This window comes from Mastigoproctus giganteus, chromosome 6 (assembly GCF_048544385.1).
Source record: "Mastigoproctus giganteus isolate SK-2022 chromosome 6, ASM4854438v1, whole genome shotgun sequence".
Taxonomy (NCBI): domain Eukaryota; kingdom Metazoa; phylum Arthropoda; class Arachnida; order Uropygi; family Thelyphonidae; genus Mastigoproctus; species Mastigoproctus giganteus.
This window is the reverse complement of record NC_143580.1, coordinates 44824454-44850333: the sequence shown is the minus strand read 5'-3', so window position 1 is coordinate 44850333 and position 25880 is coordinate 44824454. Positions and strand designations below refer to the sequence as shown.

At 37.5% G+C, this 25880-nt stretch overlaps 1 protein-coding gene across 4 annotated transcripts in view; it reads left to right on the top strand.

The window, feature by feature from the left end:
• Pak (serine/threonine-protein kinase PAK 3-like protein) overlaps nucleotides 1-25880 on the top strand; it is a 251389-nt gene that overhangs the window by 54310 nt on the left and 171199 nt on the right. For 2 of the 4 annotated variants that reach the window (XM_090375933.1, XM_090375931.1), the window contains exon 6: nucleotides 8038-8064. The exons of the other annotated variants lie outside the window; for them this stretch is intronic. In XM_090375933.1, the coding sequence (XP_090232059.1) occupies nucleotides 8038-8064 (27 nt within the window). The remainder of the gene's footprint in view (nucleotides 1-8037; nucleotides 8065-25880) is intronic. 4 annotated transcript variants of the gene reach the window in all.

Here is a 25880-nt window from a genome sequence, read left to right as displayed (position 1 = left end):
TATCGTCTAATCAGTCTGATGAACCAATTGCTGAAGGTGTTTCTTCGGGTGATTCATTCAAGAATGAGCTAAATGTGAATTTGAACTAGATGATGCTCAACTGGGATTCAGGAATTCCTTCGAAACACGTGAAGCATTGTTTAGCATCAATGTTCTTCTTCAAAAATGTCTGGACCAACAAAAAGATATTTGTATGCTTCATAGACTACAAGAAGGCCTTCGACAAAGTACAACATCATAAGCTGGTTGAACTACTTCAAGTCCCATCTAGATTGTAAGGATATCCTCATTACTAAGAATCTTTATTGGGGTCAGAAAGCCACAGTCCAAGCAGAAGGAATAGGAACAAACTACATCAACATCCAACAAGGAGTTGGACAAGGCTGCATCTGGAAGTAAAAGTTAATGAAGCAGTCATAAATAATATTAGATATGCAGACGACACTCTCATTCTCTGCTACAATTGAAGGCCTTAAACAGCTACTCAATAGGATCGGTTTGACTGGAGCAGAGTTGGGACTTAATATTAATGAAAAGAAAACCAAGTTCATGATTTTTAGCTGCAAACAGTATGAAAATGTTGACCAGACACTTCAAATACCTGGTAAGCACTATCACAGAGAACTTAGACCCTGAGAAAGAAATATGAAGTCGGATTGAAATCACCAGAGCAACCTTCAAGAAAATGAGGACTCTTCTTTGCAATGACAACCTAAAACTGAAATTAAGGCAATATATGGTCAAAAGCTACATCTGGTCCATAATTTTATATGGTGCCGAGACATGGAATCTCGACTCAAGTTCACTGAACCGGTTAGAGGCATTCAAGATGTGGATACATCGCAGGATGTTGCGAATACCATGGACAGACTTAGTAAACAACAATGAAGTCCTCCACAGAGCAAGAACAGAAAGAACCTTAACTACCATCAAATGCAGGAAAATCTCTCATTTTGGCCATATTCTGTGAGGAGAGAAATATCATCTGCCTCAGTTGATAATAAAAGGCAAGATTGAGGAAAATGGGGGATTGGTAGGAGGTGAATGTCTTGGCTGAATAACATTCAACAGTGAACTGGCATACAAAATGTAGAAAAACTATTCAGACTAGTGGAAGACAGAAATGCTTTCTCCTTAGTAATCACCAACTTCCAGGGGACCAGGCAAGGCACGTGAAGAATACACCACATTAACCCTGCCAAATCAAATCGAGGTCAGATTTTTAAAAGGCAGCAATTCTAGTCTATACTTACCTCAGTATTCTGTTTGACACCTCTTCATATCTCCCGAAGGAAATGTGAAGTGGGTACCTAACCCACTTCACTCCTCACTGAGTTGTTGTTGTTTGTTATTGGTTTTTAGGAGCATTAGCAACTAAGGCCATATTGCTCCGGGGGGATATGCGATGGTCATTCCCTGACCTTTCCGCATCCTCCGTATTTGGTGGTCATGGGCTCGAACGCTGGTCTAATCAAGAAGCGTGTGCTACGCACTGCTGCACCTGGCTATGGAGGTGCCCTCACGGAGTTGTATATATTCCTTTGAATTTTCTCATTCAAATTCAGCTCTAAGTTATTTTTTAAAAAAAACAAAACTTAGATAATGTTTTTTATAATTTAATCATATCTTAGATTGTTACAGCATTTGGTAGAACCATCATATATGAAATTTTGCTTTGTCCTTAACCTTTATTTTAGCATTTAAAACCAATTGGTGAATCTTTGCCACAGTCATATTTTCATGATAATCAAAGGATAGCTAAATGATTCAAGGAGATTAGATTTCTGCTGTATCCATTAAAAGAACATAAACCTCCCCTTTTCTATTATGCTCGGTGCCTGGTACTATCTAACACCCAAAATATGTTGAACTTGATCAGCTTGCTCATTTGCATCAGTAAAGTATGAGGCCATAAAGGAGGGCTTAGTATACACCTCATTCATTTGCTTCTACTTATATAATGAAATTGTAATCTGTGTTTCTCTTCTTGTAAAAAGTCAAACTAATATTGTGTGATCTCCTGACCACATGTTTGAACTGCATTGAGGAATTTCATGCTTTGCTTGTGTAATCTCTGCTAGTCGTTTTCACGATTGACTGCCTTTAACTTCCAGCTATAAGGTGATCAACAATTTGTTACATAAACATAAATTATGGATCATACTAAGTAACTTTTTTAACTATACAATGGTGCTTTCATGTAATAGAGACAAACATGAAAATCCAGGTTATCCAATATCTTTTAACAGGCCAAAAGAACTAGATTCTGAATTAGGAGGAAGAAAATTATGCAGAGTGCTCAAGTTAGAACTTTTTTTTTTTCTACTACCTACCTGCCTGACTCAGTGATCATTGTCCTAGCATAACAAAAGGAATCTCTTTCATGCTAAAGTACCTTCTTGCCTGCATGTAATCATGGTCATATCTCCTCTGAAACTCAAATACAGTCTCAAAATATTAGTGATACGGTGATGTTTGATTCAGTGATTCACTTTTGTCAGAGACAGACTTGGATCACTGTATCAAATGTTATCTTTAAGCTTGTTTGATTTTTGTCTTCCTAATTTAGATGAAGGCGTAAGCAGGTTGTCAGAAGTTACCCATCCAACTGCCCTTTAAATTTCTGTTCCTGGTGCATTATAACCTTTTGATGTTTTTGCACCATAAAAATCAAATCTTTTAAATTTCACTTGACTGTCAACCCATGGAGGCAGATTATTTCAGGGGTTTAAAACATTAAAACTAAACAAATTTCCTTAGGTCCAGTTTTATTAGCCTTCCACTTAAACTGAAGTGGTTTAATACCAATTCATTGGCAGAAATATGGCAGTGGTTTTTTGTTAATTTTGTTTAATGAAAAACAACTGCCTTCAAGCCATCAGTTCATAATTGTCATCAGGCATTTTCATAAAGCTTGGCAACAGCCTGCAAAAATTTCTATATTCTGGATTGTGCCTCTCTAACATGCTGCTGTGGAAAACAAAGAAATCCAAGAAATCCACAAAAGGCATACTAGCATGTGGGTGACCAACCCACAAATTCCAGTCAACATCTGAAAGTTAAAATCCCCCATTATGAGACATTCTGATTTGCTGGCCCACTATTTCCCTCTCTAGTTGTTTGGTATACTCATCACAGTCATTAGGCCTATAACAAACTCCTACTCTAAATTTTCTTAACTAAGAGCATAACCCCTCCACCTCTCTTATCCTGTCTGTCCTTGTATACATTGTACTCCCCATATTTAAATTCAGCACCATTTATGTATGAGTGACATGTCTCTGCTATTCCTACAATGTCTGCATTCAGAGACTTTATCAGTTCTTCAAATTCATCAAATTTATTTACAGTGCTCCTAGCATTAGTGTATATGCCGGTATACATGCACGTGTTCTTACTCTTAGTTATCCTAACAAAGCCCAAGTATTCATTTGTTCCATGATGACACATAGCAAGGTATGAAGTCCCAGCCACCTTGCTTTTGAGGCTGCCACATGTATCAATAGTAGCAGTGCAAGAATCACTTTTGCCTCTGCACACAGCTCTAGTTAAACTATTAGTGTATATCATCCCCCCCCCCGCAAGCTAGCAGTTTTCTGACCCACCTGTCAGTGCCTCATTAGCATAGGCTGTGTATCCACCTCTAGTTAGCAGTTTCTGACCCACCTGACATTGCCTTGCATCCTTTTTTGTTTTTTAATAGCAGATAAGATGGAAGAAGTAACTTTTAAGAGAACTAGTTAATTTGTCGTCATGATCCAGGTTGCTAAAAAGCAGTAATAACAAGAAATGGAATGTTATCTTTATGATCTGAAGACAATGTTTGCCCATAAATAAGACTTTTATTTATGGGCAAGAATGGAGAGGGGGGGAATAAATCAAGATTAATAGGTCCAAAGGTAAAGAAAGCCATGCTGGAATTATCTTTTGATTATATAGATGTAATTCTTTAACTTTATATCCAGAGGTCACTGTTAATAGTATAGGCAATCCCCATATAACACGGTACTTCTACAACACAGTTTTGCTCTAACACGATTGTTAAATTGCGGCAATCCTTGCACAACACAGTACTTTTATAACACGGTTAGAGAATTACGGTAAAGCACACATAATGTGGTATTTTTGATCTTTTGTGCAGGATAAAACCTGCTATTATGTTGGATTCAATTTTTCAACATTTGCATTCTTTTGTGAATCCCCCTTGCTAGTCCTTATGCAAAAAAAAAAAAAAAAAAAAATTGGGGAAAATTCCAGTATTTTATTTTGTTGGGAAATCTCCATGTTAAGTTCTGTGCTATTGAACTTGTGCTTGTTTGAGACCATAAAAATCTGACTTCAAGGCATTCAGTTTGTAACTTTTAAGGTTTTTTAAGGTTATTTTGATTTTTGACCATTTATAAATTTTCCAGGTATGTACACCGATGAGCCAAAACATTGAGTCATTATACAAATCAAAGCAACTGCAGGTGAACTATTGCACATGAATGGGTCAGGACATGGTATAAAAAACACCTGATACTGAGCTCCATTAATCAGTGTTACTCTTATTCTTTAGATGGGAAAAGGCAGTGGACTTAAGCGAGTTTGACAAAGGCCAGATTGTAATAGCCAGATGATTGGGTCAGAGCATATCCGAAACAGCACGGCTGGTGGGGTGCTCGTGGTCAACGTGGTTAGTACCTACAGAAAGTGGTCCAAGGAGGGAAAATCCACGAACTGCCGGCGAGGTGTTGGATGACCACAGCTCACCGATGCTTGAGGTGAGTGGAGGCTCTCCCAGATGGTACGTGGCAACCGGTAATTGGAATGCTGGTGACACAAGTAACGTGTCACAACACGCAGTACATCGTACCCTGCTGAAAAAGAGGCTGCATAGACGCAGGCCACTCAGAGTGCCCATGCTAACCACGGTTCACTGACGACAGTGCCTACAATGGACACACAAGCATCGAAACAACCTCGAGTGATTGGAAAATGGTCGTCTGGTCTGATGAATCACGTTTCCTGTTGCACCATGTGGACGGCCGGGTAAGTGTGCGTCGTTTACCTGGGAAAGTGATGGTACCTGGATGCACTGTGGGACGAAAACAAGCCAGTGGCGGCAGTGTCATGCTTTGGGCATATGTTCTGCTGGGATACCCAGGGTCCAGTCATCCATATGCCATGCACTGACGTCTACCACCTACCTAAACATCATTGCTGACCAGGTACACCCTTTCATGGCAGTGGTCTTCCCCTCTGGCAGTGCAGTCTTTCAGCAGGAAAATGTGCCATGCCACACTGCTCGGATTGTTCAAGAGCGGTTTACGGAACACGAGGAAGACTTGCAGGTATTGCCCTGGCCTCCAAATTCTCCAGACATTAATCCCATCGAGCATCTGTGGTTTGTGTTGGAATAGCATAGCAACTCCGATCTGCAGCGTCTCAACCACGGACTTTACAGGAGTTAAAGGATCTGCTGGTTACGTGTTAGTACCAGATACCATAAGACATTTAGAAATCTTGCGTCCATGTCTCATCGGGTACGAGCTGTTTTGGCTGCAAGTGGAGGACCAACATCATATTTGGTAGGTGGTGATAATATTTTGGTTCATCGGTGTTACTAAACTTTGTTCTTAAGAAGTGTATTGGAATAATTTCTTTGTTGTGAATTAAATTCCAGCCCTAAATTATGCTTAAGAATTTGGATATAATTTGGGTAACTGATGATTTATTTAAAGAATGGATTCTAAATTGTTTTGTGCCAGCTGTGGAAAACTATTTAAAGTGGAAAAATCTAGATTTCAAAAGTTTTATTACTATTGGATATCGTGCCAGGCCATCCAAAAGATTTAAGTCATCCAAAATGTTAAAGTAATGTTCCTACCACCTAATACAACTTCTTTAATTCATCCATTAGATCAAGGCATTATATCTACCTTTAAAACTCATTACAGCAGGAAATCATTACAATAGATTTTGGAAAAAATTAATTCTGAATCTATTGAAGTGATGGAGGCATGGAAACATTTTTTTAGTTGTGGACTGTATCAGAATCATAGCTTTATCGCTCAAAGAAGTAAAACCTTCAACATGTGTGTTGGAAAAATGTATGGCCAGTCAGTTCATTCAGGAAATATGGTCCAACTGGCAAAAAACAGAATCGGTGCAATAGTAGAAGGGGAAGGTTTTGATTATATTACTACTGAAGCCGTTCGTGAATTACTGGTAGAAAAAGAGGCTGGCAAAGCAGATTTGGTGGAAATGGCATCGGATGTAAACAAAATCAATTTGGAGGATTATAGTGCAGATAAATTCTTAAGTTCCAAATTTTACACTAAAAAGCATATGGGAAAATTCATAAACTTAGCCGAACAATTAGAATCCTATTTTTTTTTTAATGCAGATCCTTTGACTGGAAGGCAAAGTTCAAAAATGCTTAGCATTTTTGAAGCTTCCTTTTTTTAGCTCTATACCATGCAATTTACAAAGATCTATCAAGCAAAAGCAAACAATCCCCAGAATCTTGATATATTAAAGAGCAGAAGATGCACAAAATCTAGATGCTGCCAAAGAAAGTTCAGAAGGTGAAGATTTTCTGCAACAGAAAACGTTTTCGTTTGATTGTGCTTAGCAGCAATGTAGAGGAAGAAGATTAAATAAACGTACATTAACTGACATATTACGTATCACAGTTTGTAAGACGTTTGTTCAGTTATTAGTAATTTTTAATAAAAATTAAGTTTCCGATAGTCATAAAAAAAATTTTTTTTGTTAGCTTTCAGAATGTAACCCCTGTTTTTGTATTGGGTCTTAGTCCCATATAACATGGTTTCGCACTACACCAGATTTTATAGGAACCTACTACCGTGTTATACGAGGGTTACCTGTTTTAACAATGGCTACATGGTGCAAGGAAGTCTATGGCTTATGCTGCACCAGCCAAAAAATAAATTTAAAAAAAATAAGAATAAAATTTTAAAAATAAATAATTAATTAATAAGAGAAAAGGAAATAGACAAATAGAAATGTTTCCCTCCTCCCGTAGGTAATTATCCTGCAGACCTTTGAATTTCCCCAGACTGTCAGCCTCTACCACCCATGTAGGTAACTTATTCCAGTAATTTATAACTCGCTGGCTAAAATAAAACTGCCTGCAATCCAGTCTAAACATCTCTCCCTGTAACCTAGTTCTAGAATCATAACCATGAAAATTTCATCTTCATTCATTTTACTTGTCTCTCAGAGCCTTAAACACCTCAATCAAGTCTCCTCTAAGGTGCCTAGTTTCCAAGCTCTACAACCCACATATTCGAAGTCTCCTCATATGAATGCCCTTTTACTGCTCTCCTTATTTGCCTGGCCTTGTGTTATACAGTCCTCCCCCAGCTAAAGGGACAATGATTTTTGTGGTGAAGTAGAAATAATGGCAGCAATGATAAACTCAATGAAACTCATAAAGGAAAAAACCTTCAAAAAAGCTTTTTTTTGCAGTTGGAAAAAAAAAAATTGTGGAAAAATAAGTATGCAAATGTAGTTGTTTTTAAGAATTCAGTGTTGTGTAATGATCTGTAAATATTGTATTTGTGTAAATAAAAATTCAGTCTCCTGGACTTTTTGAGCTTACCTTTTATTTATTATAAAAAAAGGTAAACACTGCTTTGCATCACATGTTTAATAGTTGTTTTCATATTTTCAAAGTATCTGACTTATGCAGCCATGGAAATATACATAATATTTGGGATGTGATGTATAACTAATGAGATATACTTTGTTTTATTAGTAATAAATATTAATATAATGATATTACAATAACTTTAAAATTGCATCAGACAGTGCAATATATCTTGTTTTACCTGCCAGTATTACAGCATTCTTTAAGTTTTCTCAAGTAAAAAAATACTTGATTTATTGTTAAAATTATGAATTTTACTTTAAAGAGTATTAGAGCAGTTATTTGGATATTGCAGAAAAGATTTAACAAACAAAACAAATTCTTTACTGTGAAATATGTCAGTTTTTTCTGCTCATTAATTGCTTTCCTTCTGTATAAAGCTGAACTTGTGAACCTGTGGCAACCAAGTAGGTGTTTTTACTTCTATAAGCGTGAAATTTTTGTATGTAGCATTTCTGGTTCTGCTGTTGTGTAGTATCTGTGGTTATATGTAGTCCCACTTTAAAATAGCAGAATCATCTTTTGTGTACATGATAAATCATATTGATAAAAAAGCATGAATATACTGACTGTTTTTTATATAATTATGTATAATACTTGGAATGGAGGTCTGTATGAAACTCCACTTAGGTGCCGAAAGTTAAAAATGCTAAAACTTTTTTTTCTCTCTTGCTCTGTAATTGAATTCTATAAGACAGAAGTCAAGTGCATGGTCAACTTTTATCAGTTATTAGTGGTCAAGAGTTGATAGAATTGTTGAATGTGGGGATAATTGTTTTGCATTTCTCAGTGTGATGATTGGAAGAAACTATTTGCACATTGGTATTGGAGCATTTAATTTTGACAATTTCTTTTCACACTGGATTAATTAGATTATTCATTAAGTGATGTAATGATTAATTAGATCACTTACTAGTGATTTAATGAATCATAATGAAATGTATTGCAACTGTATTCCCATCATTTATGCTCAGAGTTCTATTAATACCATGATTCTCAGCTAGGGGGTACCTAGAGTGTTGCATACAAACTGGTGGATTTTCCTGTGCTTAGTTTTTATCAGCTAATTGCAAAATTTTGCTAATTTTACTGTATTTCTGATGCCTGTTATTTATTGTGCTTTGAGAAAACTAAATCAAAACCAAATTGTCCTGCCTATCATAGTGCAGAAGTGAAGTCACATGATTTCTCCATAAATCCCCTTCTCACTTCATGTATATATTTGTCTTGTCTAGCTCTTAGCAGTTTTTGTTATCCTAAATATAACTTCTGGTTGATGAAAGGATGTCATGTGCTGTTGTTTACAAAAATTTACTTTAACTAATGTACCTCACTTGACAAACCATAGCCATATTCCCTTCCAGAGGTAGCTGTTTGTAATTAGTGTTCCACTGAAATAATCTTTTATTGCATCTGCAGCTGAGGGGAGAAACTGGGTGTTTACAGTAATTATTTACTGGTGAGTTCTTTACAAAGGTTGCTAGACAGCTGAATACATCAAATTGAATATACAACCAATTTTTAGCTATTTTCCCCTCTCAAAAATACAATAGATAAGAGTCCCAGTAATGCTTTGTGTGCAGCAACATGGTGGTTTTTCTGTGTAACTATTTTTAATTTTTATTTCACACTGTCCAATCATGGATGAATTTTTAGTAAGAGGAACAAAGAGAAAGTTAGATTCTATGGAAAGAACAGAAAATCCTGAGAAGAGATGCAAAGATGAGTTGAGAACTTCTCAGTATGGTGAGTGTAATCATGACCATTCATCAAGTTAGTCTATGAGCAAATCAACTCCAAGTAAGAACCAAAAAACCTGACATTATCAAAATGAATATTTGAAATATGGCTTCTGTTTTTGTGGTGATAAGCAGAATCAAATCCCTCTGTGTTTAATATGTGAACAGAAACTCAGCAATAACTATATAAAACTCACTCTATTGATTAGACATTTTGAAAGAAATCATCATGACTTAAACAGTAAGGCCATTGCTTTTTTCTAAGAGAAAAAGAGTATTACATAAAAAAGACTGTTGACAAAATCTATATTTGTGAGTCAGAAAAAAATTATTAGGGCCTCACTGAAAGTGAGCTATTCCATTGCTTGTCAAGGAGAGGCCCTTGCCGCTCTGTATTGACACCATAAAAAGAAGAATTTTACTTTGCTTGGCCGTCCTCAGTGAACTTAATCGTAAACTTAAGTTGTTGCCTTATTTTACCTTTTCCAACTCGATGAGAGAACTGATGTCAGTAGCCTACTTTATTTATTATTTTTTTTTTAATTTTTTTTTTCAGACGGCACCTGGGATGTCTCCCATCTCCGCGTGTGTTTCGCTGTATCGAGGACAGTACACTGTCAAGCCAGAGACTTGAAAGTGTGCGGGTCATGTCTGTGCAGTGTGATATGTTGTGCCCATTGTTTATCCGGCTTATTGGCCGCCAGGCCCCTAGTGGGGCCCAACGTTGCCCATACCCTGCCACGTGGAGGCTAGCCGGGTGTATCCAGTATCACAACAATTTGCTCTGGCAGGTCCTGCCACCTAGTTTCCTGGGATTTCAGTGGCTAGGGCCTATTAAAAAAAAAAAAAAAAAAAAAAGTTTATGCATTTGACATTAATGCTTAATGGGATTGCTGTTAGGAAATCGCTGGTTAGGGTTAAACACTAAAGAGATGTGTTAAAGGCCAAATAGGTCGGGCAAAATTTTGATGTTATTAAATTTAGACATGTAACGCTAGATAAAAGCTGATAGTGTTAGATATCTTAGAGATTTGCACAAAACCGTTAGAATTTAGACGTTGGTTATAATTTGGCGGCATTGTTAAGGGGTGTACTCGGTCGATTTAGTGAGAGAGAGGGGGGGAGATTGAAGACTGGGAAGGAAACAGATAGAAGAATAGGGACGGATAGAGTAGGCATCCCCAAAGAGGTCAGTGGAGACGAGCCCCACCAGGCGAAATATGGGGGGTAGGCAGGGAGGAGAGGAGACAGAGATCAGTCTCCTCCATTCCCTGCCTGGGGATGGGGTTTTAAAGGGAACCAGGTTAGAGTACCCAGTTCGGATCGCCAATGGCGTGTTGGCAGCAAAGCCGCAGAATGTCTTCGTCGGTGTCATGTCCAAGGAGTGTCGAATCCGGTATGAAGGTCTAGTTGCCCATCCCGCTCTGGGGGTGGGATATGTTAGCTGGCAGTGGGGAACCTACCAGGTGAAGTGGGGGGAGACACACACATTTACTTCATTCGTAATGTGCATTCTCACTCTACTTGCATTATTTTTTTTTTTTTTTTATACTTTTTTCTTATTTTATAATTTTTTTAAATTTTTTTTATTTTTTTATTTCACTCAACTCATTCATCTTTTTCTCACACACCAGGAGGGGATGCAATGATGGGTAGCGTAAATTTAAATACTAATTAAAATCAGGGTTAGTGTGTACTTAACTTAGCATTTGTGGTTTGTGTTCTTTTCTCTCACGCTTGCACTTTTATTCATTCTTCTAGCTCTCATCTCATTTATTCGACTCTTTCTTTCTGCACTGCACTCTCTGGGCACCGCAACTTACTGTTATTCTTCAGTTGTGGTGCAGGCCTAGCTGCAAGGTTTTTTTTTTTTTTTTTGGAGGGGAGAATGCAGTGATAGTGTTTATGTGGTTTGTAAATGTTTGTTGTTACAGTATATATAAAGTAATGTAAGTTATTTTTAACTTTGTATTCTTTCGGCCAATTACATTTGCTCTTCTGCTCATTCCCATTCACTTTCTCTGCATGCATTCCCATCCCCCTCCCCTACATTGGTTTGGGGCCCCAGGTTCCTACACATGGCAAGGTAGTCATGGGGAGTTTTGTTATGTCAGGTTTCTGTCAGGGTGCAGAATACTGCTATCCTAACAATTTTTAAGTCATCTGGGCATGGTGGGAAACTTGGGCAATTTTACTATTGATTATTGTTTAATTGCTGGGGGGCTGAATTGCCATTCTTTGCATTGCTCTGCGCATTTCGAAAACTTTCTGTGTGAAAGATGTAAAAGCTTTATAATTTTGCTCTTCTATGATGAAGAGATGTTCTTCTCCCCTGGGAAGGGGACCAATCTGTGCTATTAGCTCTGTTCTGGGGATGTCATATATTATACATTCATAGAGAATGTGTGCCCAGTCTTCACTTTCGCCACAGGTGCAGTTTGGGTCATCGGTCAGGCCTAAGGAGGTTAGTTTCGCCTTTAGGGAGCCCTGTCAATATAAATGTTGTAAAAAGTCCAGGGGCATACCACTTAGGTGGCTTTGGGCTAACCATTGACACCAGTGGCAGAAACCGTTTGGTGACCAGACCTCTGGTTTCCTGCTCCCACTTTGTTTGCCATAGCTCGTGGAGCTTTGTGGCTATTCTTTTTCTTTCATCATTGAAGGTATTGGTTGTATCAAGGGCTATCCCCAGAAATTCTGTGGGTATGCACTTTTTAAATCTATAATATTAGCCTCTTTTGGCTACTTCCAGGTAAAGTGGGAGAGTTCCGGCCAGCAACTGTAGTGCAGGTGTGCTTACTGTGCGACATGCTCTGGTAATAGTGAGTAGTATTGTCCTTTGTATTGATTCTAATTTATTCCTATTTCTTACTATGGCCGAGCGGATGAACCACGCACCGGCTCCATAGGTGATAACAGGTAGGAACATTGCACGGTATATGATTGCCAAGGTCTTTCTTTTGAGTCCCCAGTCTGCTCGACTGATCCTGGCAATCATACCTGCATAATTTCGCACTTTCTTCGCCAAGTAGATCAAATGGGGGTAAAAAGTTAATTTTGAATCAAAGACCACTCCAAGATATTTTAGTTCTGTTACCATTTTTATAGTGATTGTGTTAATTTTGATTTGTGGATGTCTTCTTATGTCCAAATTACCTTTTAGAAGTATTTGTTTGGTTTTTTCAGGCGATATTTTGAGCATGTGCATTTGTGCCCACTCCTGCAGCTGCAAGAGAGTGGCATTTGATCTTTGCTCTACAACTACTCGTGAGTTGCCTTTTACAAGGAAAATCATGTCATCTGCAAAGGCCAGGCTTTCCACGGGGCCCAGATCCAAGGCCAGAAATTCATCCAGAACAATGTTCCAAAAGAAAGGGCCAAGGATTGATCCCTGCGAGCAGCCTTTATTCACAGGGCGTGTCAATTCCTGGAACCTTGTGCGTACTGAGACACTTCTGTCTGTAAGGTAGCTGTTTATTACCTTATAGAGGTTTTGTGGGGCATTTGCCTGGCAGTCTCCTAAGGACATTAGGCCACCACAGTGAGTCAAATGTCAGTAGCCTACTGTGTTATTATTTGTTCAATACCTCTATAATGGTGAGCTGTGCAAAGACATTATCTGTGATGATTTGAAAACCACTACAACAGGAGCTGATATTTTTGAAAGCATTGACAGCTTTTTTTGTGCTCATGAACTTAGAGGTTGTATTTAGTTTGAAATTGTAAGAGTAGCAATTATTTTTTGGTTCCTATAATACAATGCACATGTGCAAAAAAAAAACTGAAAAATTCCCCTTTCTTGGCATTCTATGCCTGTGATAATCTTAGGAGTATCTGAAGACCTTGCTCAACTTCCAGGTTTTACCTTGGCCAAAAAGGTTGAGAACCACTTTTGATATAATAGGTCACCCACCTCCCCCAAACCTTTCCTTCCTTTAAAAGTTCAAAATCTCATCTCTTTTTAAATTTCTCCATGCTGCCCTGTTGCAAACAGCAAGAATTTCTTTCTTAAAGAAATTAGCAGACAATCAGTGGAACTCATAACAGAATTTCTATCAGTATTCCAGAAAGAACACCTTCACTAAAACCTTTGTATGTAATTACTTAAATGCCTGCCATTTCTCACTGCCAAAAAGTGAAATAAGTACTGCAATCTATTATGGAAAAATTTGTAAAATTAATAAGAGGAGTTTACCTCAATATGGTACTTAGAATACTTCCGTATGATACTCTCCAGAAATTCTTCAGTATCATACGGAAGTGTTCTACGTACTATGTTGAGGTAAACTCCTTATTATTTTACAAATATTAATATGAACGTATTGAGTATTACAGCTCTGATTCATACTATCTAATTATGGAAAAATGAAAAGATGGCATTGTTTAAGCAGAATTCAGAAACCCAAAAAATTAAAAAGAAAGTTGGTCACCTGTTAGGTGACCCACCAGTTTTTGTTATACTTTGGGGTGCTATCACTGCTGGGTTTATCCCAAATCTCATCTTTGAAAGAATCCAAGGACACCTATTAAAATGTCTGCATTATTATTATTAGTAGTAGTAGTAGCAGCCATATGGTGCAAGGAAGCCTGAGGTTTATGCTGCACCAGCCAAAAAAAAAAAAAAAATTCCCCGAGTTACCCTGAGAGAGTGTGTGTATATGTGTGTGTCAGAAGTAGAAAGGAATCACCAAGAAAGAGAAGAACGATGATATCCAGCTCAGGACCCTGGGTTTGCCAAGTCCATACTCACCAAATGTGAGCCCCTGGGATCCATAATAGTGTCCATTTTGAAGAAGTTTTAATGTGGTATTTAGAATACTTCTGGTTGGGACCCAAGTCTGAGCGTCCACAACAAGAGGCATCCATTAAGGGAGGTTTCACTGTAGTTGAATTTAAACAAGTAATATAAAAAAAATTTTTTTAAAGTCAATTCCTACTTAGGTCAACAAAAATTTTTTTTCGCTTTCCTTTCACATTGTCAGTTTGTGAAGCAAGGGTCGATACCGTTAATCCAGTTTGTGTGTTTAGTTTATTGTTTTCATTCATTTTTAATCCCACGTAACAGGAGCAAATATACGGTCCACTCCATCAGTGGCCCTGATGATGGAGTAAGGCTTCTTACAACAGGGGGCGCCCGGTACCCTGAGGGGCACGCTAGCGACATAATTATTTTACTACCCTATGCCATTCACCTTCTCGACACGTAGTTCAATCTTAAGGTTAGGTAGAAGTGACCAACAATTGATGACAAAGATTTTAAGGAGAGAAATCGGAATTGAACCCAAAGCATAAAATTTCTTCAATTTTATTTTTTGAGAAAAATCCTTCATTCTAACCACTAAGCCACAACTGCTAACTCACTCTCGAAAATCATTTGGATAAAACGTCTACTTAAAGCAAAAATTTATCAAAAAATTATTGATTTTCGCAAGAATTGAACTCGCATTCTTCGCCTTCACGTGAAAAATACTGAAATCCTTGCATTTTACCGATTGAGCTACTGCCTGTTGATTTCAATTTTATTCCTAAATTTATATCCTGCTAAATATCTTATATAAGAGAAATTTTTTTTTCTCCCATATAAAACTAAAATTAATTAAATTTAATTAATGAATTAATATTTGAAAAAACTGTATTAACATCAAGTGTCATCCACTACAAGTTTAAAAAAATGTATTTGATGTATTTAAAAAAATGTAAATGAGTGGATGAATAAAAAGATATATATAGGCAGAGTGTGAACTAATAGTAGGAATTGAAAAAATAGGCAAGCAAAATAGATAAAATACAGATTAAAACAGTTAATGAGGGATGCATGACTTATAGTATACAGAATTTTTTCTTTTTTTCTTTATTTTATAAAATTAGGCTGGTGCTGTACTAGCCTTTGTTTCATTGCATCATTTTACTTCATACTATTGTTATTCAGAATTATAAGATTGCGTTAAGTGTAGATCCTTGTGCCAGGCATTGAAATGCATTTAATCTCCTTTAAATATTACAATATTCTTTGTGCATTTTTTCCCCAGGTTAAAGTGCATTTTGATTTATTATAATTTTTAATAATTAAACATTAAAATTTATATTTTGAAGTATTATTTAACAAAGAATGGAATATGGAATTTTGGCTTTAAAGAGTCTGATCTATAACGATACATCTTGTTTAAAATTTCTGGTCTCTTTAATTCATATTGAGATATTCTCAAGTGGATGGGCACTGACATTTACAATAACTAGTTGTATACTAGTCTATTAATTTAATGATATTAACTCATTGATAAATGTTAAAGCAGTGGTTAAATTTTATGGAATTACCCAGCTAAACTTAGATACTTAGCTATATTATTATACAGGCTGATCATTTTAAAAGTTATTTTTAAGTGCAATACTACAAAATAACAATCATTGGTGTAATTGTGTAGTGGTTGCTACTGGAGAAATTGACAGTTTTTGTGTTTTGTTTTTGTATAATCTGTTTGTATAAGTTCTGTTATTCTTGGCGAATAAATGTCGTGCCGTATACCAAAATTTCCAGCTACCTTTCAAATTTCCAACTATCCTTCAAATACAAATTTTAAGGATAGTTGGGTCTATATTTTTTGAACAAGATGTCACCACTGACGTTTACCAAAACAGTTTTCCCCCAACAATGCAATAAACTGCATTATGAGGTATCATAATGCAGTTTATTGTGTTATACGATACGTGTACCCTGAACTAGATAGTGTAAGGTTTAACGGAAAACTAGATAGCGAGTATAGTAGTATCAAATAATCAGTAAAATTTACTAATCTTATTAAATTTCATTGTCAATTAAATATGTACTTTTTTAACTAAATACATATAACAACCTAGTTTTTACAAACTTAACGTTATAAATTAATACATATAACTTTACAGGAGATAGTCATATAACGTAATGCTGAGATAATATTCAATACTGAACTACATATATATAGTGTTATAACTGCATTGGGATATAAGTTTAGGGTTATATTTTGTATTGGAATTTTATTTTAAATTGAATAGAAACCATGACTCAGAGCAGCAAAGCAAAAGGCTCAAACTAATGGGAGTGCTGTGGCTCAGGGGAGAACTGAGGGGCTGGTTGTCCTCTGAATCACAACCTTTTGAAATGCACTGCTTGTTTGATGTTTGTGGAACAATCAGGAACGGAACATGATATTGCCAAGGGGAATGTCTTTGTGTGTGTGCGTGATGTAAGGAGTGTGTGAGGAAATCAGGTGCCAACTCAGTGTTGTTATGGGCCTATGAGAGCTTGAAGGACAGGGTGAATGCCCTCATAGGATTTAAATTGAGGAACCCATCAAGCTCTCAGCTGCCCACATCAATGCCAGAGCTTGCACTTGAACATCACGCAACACAGCGGCAACCCCCCAAGGCAGAATGTGCTGGTCCCAAAGGAACTAGTTGTTGTCGGTGACTATTGTCAGGGAAACGGGGAACATTGTGCAAAAATGATAGGTGGAATAGGACCAGGGTATGTCTGCCAGGGGCAAAGGTTGATGACTCTGTAGAGCAGTTATCTTTTAAGGGCACACAAAGGGTGATATTGTTGTACACATTAGTGCTAATGATATTAAGAATAGGAGACGGGCACAATTACTTAACAAGTGCAGGCAATGTTGAAAAAAGCCGTGAGTTAGGGTTGAATTTGAAAGTGTCTACAATTCTGCCCAGACACAATAGGAGGGAGTATATGATGAGAGACTTGTCAATCAATTTGTCCCTGGAGAGATTGTGCACGGCTCAAGGGGTAGAATTTTTCTCAGCCTGCTCTGTGCTTGTTAACAAGAGAGACTGCTTCTCCAGGGATGGGATACGCTTAAATAGAAAGGGTGCAAGAATATTTGCTGATGCTATTGAGGGAGAGTTAGGTGGGTCAGAAAACTGCTAGCTTGTGGTGAAAGTGATTCTTGCACTGCAAGGCAATGGGGGGTTTCCAGGACTGTTGGGAGTCATAGTAGAACAAGTAAATACATGGGCTGTGTCAGGGTAACTAAGAGTAGAAACAGGTGCATGTATACCAATGCTAGGAGTATAGTTAATAAATTTGATGAGCTGGAAGTGCTAGACAAGACATCAAAGGCAGATATTGTTGGGATATCAGAGATGACATTGTGTCACACAGAAAAAAACAGTGCAGAATTGGAATTCGGGGAGTACAATGTGTACAGAAAGGATAGACAGGACAGTAAGGGAGGAGGGGTTATGCTGTTAGTTAATAAACACAGAATCGTAGGAAGTACATCCAATTGATGTTGGTGGACAATGCAACGGCGAGTCTGTTTGTGACATAAGCACTGGGAAAAGAAAAATGAGAGTAGGTGTGTTATAGGCCTAATGAATCTGATGAGTATAATGAGCAATTGTGCAGAGAAATAGTGGGCCAGTAAATCAGTGTCTTATAATGGGGTGTTTTAATTTCCCAGAGATTGACAGGAATTTGTGGGTTGGTCACTCACACACTAGCAAGGCTTTTGTGGATTTATTGGATGATTATTTTTTACAGCAGCATGTTCAGGAGGCAACTAGAGGAGTAATACTCTTGATTTGATTATCAGTAGTGATTCTTCATGCATTAAGAATCTGCAGATAAAGGAACCACTAGGTGGCAGTGAGCACAGTGTGCTGAAGAGGGATTTACTCAGAGGTAACTACCATCAGGAATAAAGAACGGTTTTTGCTTTCGTAAAGGTGACTACGGTGGTCTGAGACAGTATTTAATTCTATATGGTGGGACAAAGTGATGTTACCAACAGCAAATTCATAATGGGAAGCATTCAAAGAAATAATCTTGTAAGCTACTAGGCTTTTCATACAAACTAAGAAATATTGTTCAAGATTTAGGCCTAAATGGATGTCAGATGAACTAATTAGACATGTGGCAGATAAAAATGTATGGAATACATATAAATTACCAGGTGACACAGAAGTCTATGATAGATATAAGCAGGTCTGTAACCAAGTCACAAAGGAGGTTAGGCAGGCAAAGGCAGATTATGAGAAATCTTTAGCAAAGGATGCAAAGAAAAACAGCAAAGAGTTCTTTATTTATGTAAACTCTAGAAGGAAGGGGATGAATCAGATTGGTCCACTTGATATTGAGGGTTCAACTGTTGATGATCCTGCTCAGGTAGGTTTCAAACTAAATGAATATTTTGCATCTACATTCACACACGAGGAGTTATTCATGGAGGGGAATGCCAGAGGTGTATATGCTGGATATTCTTGTAATAACTGAGAGTAAAGTGGAGGAGCAATTGTTGAAGATAAACATAAGAAAGGCACCTGGGGTGGATGGGATCTATCCAATTATATTAAAGGAGGCAGCAAAGGAAGTAAGCAAACCCTCAGCCATAATTAAAAATGAACCAGTGCAAATGTGACCCCAATCCACAAAGGAGGATCAAAGGGAGATAGGTAATTACAGACCTCCTAGTTTAACTTCTGTTCCAGGGAAATTAATGGAGGCACTTGTTAAAGAAGCATTGCAGGATCATCTAGACAAGACTTCAGCTATAGTTCGGACACAGCCTGGGTTTGTTAAGGGGAAGTCTTGTCTGACGAATTTGATTGGATGCTATGATGTAGTCACAAAGGAACTGGATGCAAAGAATAATTTTGATATCATATATTTGGATCTTAGAAAGGCTTTTGATACTGTTGTACATGGAAGACTGTTGCACAAATTGGAGCAGTGTGGCATTAGAGGTAAATTGCTGCTATGGGTAGTTGAGTGGGAGAAGACAAAGTGGTAATCAATGGACATTGCTCTTTGTGTATCAGTGTTATTAGTGGAGTCCTCCAAGGTTCGGTGTTGGGTCCATTGTTGTTTTCTGTATTCATTGATGATGGCATATCAGGCTTAATGTCAAAGTTTGCAGACTATACAAAGGTCGGCAGGGTTGTTAATGACACTAATGACAGTACACTGCTGCATCAGGATCCAGAAAAGTTGAGCAGATGGGTTGAGAGGTGGCAAATGAAGTTTAAAATTGACAAATGTAAAGTACTGCATATGGGAAGCAGTAACCCCAGAGCAACATAACTGTGTGGTACTAAACTGACAGTGGTAGAGAATGAAAAGGACCTGGGGGTAATTGTGCAGGCAGATATGAAGTTTTTTGACAGTGCAGATGGTCTGCAAGAGTAACTCATGGTGTCTTGTAAGTGATATACAGGAGTTTTTCTAGCAGGGATAAGGAGGTGATTATCCCCTTGTATAAGGCAATGGTCAGGCCACACCTTGAGTACTGTATACAGGTCTGGATTCCTCATTTTAAGAAGGATGTAGAACTGTTGGAACGAGTACAGAGAAGGGCAACAAGATTAGTGAATGGAACAAAGGGTTGTGCTTACGAAGAAAGGCTTAAGTTTTGCAAATTACAGTTTCTGGAGACTAGGCACCTGCGGGGGTGATCTGATTGAGGTGTATAAAGCCTTGAATGGTTTGAGCATGCTGAATGCTGATGGGATTCTTCCTCTTGCCCAGAATAATTGCCTGGGAGGGCATAAATTCAAATTGTGGAAGGACTGTTCTAGGATAGATGTGCGAAAGTTTGCCTTTACCCAGCGGGTGGTTGATTGCTGGAACAAGCTTTCATCTGTCGTAGAAGTTTATCTTAAACAGATTCAAAGCAGAACTGGACAAACATTTGGAGCGAGTGAATGAGTGAAACGAGAAGGGTTTTTTTTGTTGATTCTATATAAGCTTGCTTTCTTGTGTCATGTGCACTTGCTAATGCTAAAATGAAAGACATATGGATCCAAGATGAGCAACCTGCCATATTGTATGCTCACTCACTGAAATGTTCCAGAATCATATTATAAGGACTTTGGCCACCTAAGCCTCTAGATTTAACATTCCCACACTTTTTGTGGGGGATCAAGGCAGAAAGCTTATGAGAGCAATCTACAAAGCATTCAGCAGCATAAAGTGAGCATTGAGAATACAGTCAGTGTATTGACAGCATACTCTGTAGCATTGTTTGCAGTGTGATCAAAAAAGTGAGTTTACATATTGCTAACAATAGAGGACACTTTCAGCGTTATTTATTTAATTATTCTAATAATAATTTGCTTTCCTTTTTCTTTTTTTTTTTACAAAACCCCAAAAGGTATTAGAAAAATATGAAAAGTAAAATTTGTATTAGAACCTATAGTACTTAGTACAGTGCATGGGTTGAAGGTTGAGAAGATAAACTTGTTGACGTTAGACTTGAATTTCCGTAGATCGTAATTTTCAGGAAATATAGTGAAGGGAAGTTGTTCCACAAAACTGGAGTTGAAACAATAAACAAGGAAGAAGAAAAGTTGGTTCTGTGAGTCTAAAGTTGATAGTAAGTGGATGTTGATTAGTTGTGGCATGTGTTCAGACTGGTTTGGAAGAGAGAAAGGGAATTATAGAAGCTACAGAAGAATAATGCCCATGGAAATATCTGTAGAAAAGTTATGCAGCAGAAACAGAACATCTTTGAGACAGTGGACAGACTTTGTAAGGGATGAGTCATTAATTAACCTGACTGCCCTCTTTGTAGTGGAAAGTACAAGCCTGAGAAAGGTTTTGGGGGCACCACACCAGATGCAGGAACAATATTCCATAGTAAGATGGATTTCAGATTTGTTCAGAGTGAGTAGCTGGTTAGAAGAAAAGTAACGCTGAGAGCAAAAGAGAAAACCCAACTTTTTTTTGATGCAGAGGAAGGAATTTTTATGATGTGCTTATGCCAGGAGATAATCCCTAATGGAGATATGTGATCTTGTCTAGAAATCAGTGTTATCAAAAATAACCATAGAAGCAGAAGAATCTTTTTTGCAAGATATAAATCTGACTGAGTTTCAGAAGGCTTGAAATTAACTACGTTTTCTTTGCTCCACTGAGGAATTACCTAGAGATCAGCATTTAAGGAAGTGGTAGTGAATATTCAAGAAGTTGTTTGTGTGTGGCGGAATTTCTCAAACTGGAAAGTGGAATGCAGTGTACAAAGGGTACTAGGAAAGTTTTGCAATACAGCTTTGTTTATTTAATTTTTTCAAAGTAATTTCCTCTACATTCAGTACACCTCTCCATCCTCCGAAACCAATCTTTAAACCAGTTCTGCCAAGTTTCACTAGGGAGTAAAGCACACTCGTTGTCCCAAGCCCATAGAAGGTCCTCATCACTGGAAAACCGCCTCCTTTTTAGCTTCATTTTCACATGCGGGAACAGTGCAAAGTCGCAGGGAGGAATGTCTGGACTGTAGGGAGGGTGCTCGAGAAGTTTCAGTCCTGTCGTGGTCAAATATTCGGTGCAGGCTTTGGCGCGGTTAGCTGGAGCATTATCGTGATGGAGGTACCAGGTGTCCATTCTTGACTTTGGCCGCAGGTTCTTCATAGATCCAATGACTTTAGGCAGGCATTGTTCAGTATACCACTTAGCTGTGACTGTCTTCTGCGTGTCCAAAACGACACGTTCCACAATTCCACTCGATTTGAAAAATACAGCTATCATTTTCTTCTTTACAGATCGGGATTTTCTGACAATTACGGGTGTGTCGTCATCATCAAAGACCCAAACTTTGTTTTGAGCCTTGGTCGGCAGATCGTAATAGTACAGCCAAGTCTCGTCACCTGTCACGATGTTGTTCACATACCAAGATTGTCCCTTATCAAACTTTTTTAACATCTCCCAGCACCAAGTCACACGTCGTGTCATCTGCTCTTCAGTCAGTTGATGCGGCACCCAGAGAGAACAAAGTTTCTTCACGTGCAAATGATCTTGCAGAATCGAACGAATTGCTGGTGCATTTAGGCCCAAAGTATCCTCTATCTGTTGGTAGGTCACTCGCCTGTTTTCGTCAAGCATTTTCTTCACAGCAGTAACGTTTTCCTCCGTAACTGACGTTCGTGGCCTTCCCGGCCTCTCAGAATCCTCCAGAGTGAAATTTCCCCTTTGGAATTCTCTATACCACCTGAATATTGTTGTATGATGTGGACAATCATCATCTAGTGCAAGAGTCATTTCTTCTAAGCACTGGTCTATGGTTAAACCACGCACGAAATTATACCGCAAAACTGTCCTTATCTCATTTCGTGACCACGATGCCATCGCAAGCACTTTACACTCTCACTACTAATGAATAACTGAGCCCATCGACTTGGTGCGGCGGCTACTATGCATGTATGAACATGTCTCAACAAGCAGCTTCCTGTGATTCATTGTTGCGTCATATTGCAAAACTTTCCTAGTACCCTTTGTACAGTCATCCCTCGTATTTGCGATTTCACTTATTCAAGGTTGCATTTTATATGCATAAGATGTCAGTGTTAATGTGCCATGACCTACAGTTGTGACAAAGTATGACTACTGTTGATTCAAGTGTGAAGTTGTCAGTCTACGTTATGCATTTGTAGTGGAGTGCGCATCTACCTTGTTTTTACCGCTTGACAGCTTAATTTTCATACAAAAAATGAGTTTTAGCAAAAAGGGAATTGTTAAAAGATCGAAGAAGGCGATGACTTTATCAAGCAAGATTGAGTTGTTAGATAAATTTTCAAAAGAGAGAGAGAGAGAGAGAGAGAGAGAGAATGAGTGTAGTTTCAGTTGCAACCATTATAAAATCAATGAATCCACTGTCTTAGATCCTTTAAAAGATTGGAAGAAAAGAGATGATGCAGTGTTTTTGAGAGTGCACCTAATTTAGCAAAAGTACACGAAAGACAGGCTTACTCTGTTTTGTGTTAATGTAAGCAGCCACACGATCAAACTGATGGTATTTTAGAAATCACTGATTCCACTTACATTGAAAGGGAAGAATAAACAACAGCTCCCAATTTATTGGAAAGCAAATCAAAAGGCCTGGATAATAGCTTCCCTTTTTACAGAATAGTTCCATGATTGCTTTCTACATGAAGTTGAACTTAGCTTATCATAGCCTTAGTCACTCATGTGCCATCAAAACCGAACCAGATCTACATGAAGTAAAACTTTACTTAGCTTCAAAATCATTGCCATTTAACATTTTTCTTATAATTGAATAATGCTCTGGGACATCCAGAGAATCTAATGTTTGACATACAGCTGTCAAAATTTTATTCTTGCCACCAAATACATCACTTTTGTGATGTATTTGGTGACATAAAACCTATTATGTCAGAATATTCACTAGCATGGTAATTAAAATGTAGGTTCCAAAATTGGAAAAATTTATAACCCTGCTGATTGCCTGATCAGCATTAAAGGAGTCAATTGAAGTGGTAAAGGAATCTACCATTAATGCATATTAGTGGAAATTGTGTGCCAGAAGTGGTTAATGATAGACAAAACTTCAATATGGATGATGTGGTAGCAGAAATTGTAATGATTGCAAAAAAAAAATAGAAGGCAAGGAATTTGAAGACAGAGACAGAAGACATTCAGGAACTAATTGAGACTCTTGCTGAAGAGTTAGATGAAATGGTGCCAATGTCCAATAAGAACCAAAATGATCCTGAAGATGAAGTGCTTGACGTTTTTAGACCATAGTTTAACATCAAATCATTAAATATCGAAACAACTTCCTGATAAAGGGTTAGAGTTAGATCTAACTTGATCACTTGTTCGATCCAACTTGAAGTTAACAAAGAACATAAAAAAGAAACAATTATCCATCAAAAGTTTCTTAGTCTTTTCAACGCCAGGCACTAGTAACCAATGAAATGCATAGTTGATCATTGTGTATTGTTTGACAAATTCAATAAATTACGGTAAATTATATTTGACTTTAAAAATTTGTATTTTTATTAAAAACCACACATTTAGATTTGTATTTTACTATGCTTAAATATAACACATGAATAGATTCAAATTTAGGTTAGTTTTCCTCTTAAATTTCAGATTTTAAAACGTAAACCCTGGTTTCTTATTGCCGGCAAGTCTTGTTATTTGCAGTTTCTCTATTTGCAACATTTCTTGGGAATTAAACCCCTGCAAGTAGCGAGGGATTGCTTTACACTCATGAGGAAACTATGGATTGGATTTTTAATGTTATCCATAGCTAATGGAAGGAGGTCAATAATATACAAGAGGTCATTAATATACAAGAAGGAGGTCATTAATATACAAGAGTCATTAATATACAAGCTGTAAGTAAAGCGTGTCAAAAAGAACTGAAGCATGGGGAACACCATCAGTAGTGGAAAAGCTAAAGACAGTGTGTCATTGACCATCACCTGCAGTGAGCAATCAAATAGAAAACTGGATAACCAATTACAAAAATGTTGACAATTTATAAAATGGAAAGCCCTCAATGTTAAGAGCAACTGCTTGAGTTTCACAAAACTTATCCATTGAATTTTACCACAGTTGGGTAATGTAAACCATTATAACACCAGTGGATTGATACTGACAGAACCCATACTGGCGATTGTTGATTAGATGGAAGGTTTCAATTGTTGAGGAGTTGGTAGTTAAGTAATTTCTCAATTACTTTAGAAAGATCAGAGGTAAGTATAATGATATGATAATTGGATAAGACAGATTTCCCACCCTTTTTAGGAACTGGCTGGATATGAGCAAATTCCGAAATAGATCGAAAAACACCAGTGGAATAGGAAAGGATAAAAAGGCAACACAGAACAGGTTTTTGAAAATAAGTGGAGAAATGCCATTCGGAACTGGAATTTTTTTTGTCATCAAGATTGTTCAAAATTCTTCTGACATCTTTTAATGGAAGACCATATTAGGCATTGAGTAGAGTGTACTGGCAATGGTAGGAGGTGGTTTACCAAGTTCATCAATACAAGAGTTAGAAGAAAAGTTATGCAATAAGTCTGCTTTATGTTTAGCTGAGGTGTCAATAGAACTATCAGGTTTTAACAGTGGCCGGAGTGCAGATAGGCAAAAGTTGCAGCTAGTAGGTTTGGCACAAGATCAGAAAGCTCAACTATCATTTGTACAAGAAGTAATTTTTCTACTCTTAGCCTGTTCAAAATCTAATTTGGAATGATTAATAACTGCTTAACAATTGTTTTGTGAGCTTTGGTGTAGGCAGAAAATGAACCTGTACATTTGGATGCACGCCAATTGCGATATGAAACATTTTTATCTTAAACAGACTTAGCACATTTATTAGAAAACTAAGTTTTATATAAAGGACAAGGTTTTAAGGTGGAGTATGGAATAAAGGATTTCTTTCCTACAAGAATAACTTCACTGATGCGATCTGAGCAAATGCTGACATCAGAAAATTTAAAAAAAATAATACAATGAAGGAAAAGAAGAATAAAAAATCTCGCAGATCATTCCATTTTGTAATACTAAATAATAGAAGGCTGAGAGTGGATGCAAGAGAAAGGCTCCATTGGAGAACAGACCATCACCAAGTTGTGATCTGAGCTGCCTAGATGGCCACTCACCTCAGCTGTGTACTTGGAAGGTAGTCCAAGAAAAAGATCAAGGTTTTGGTTGTGTGGTTGGTATCTTGTTTTTTTTTGATAGGCAA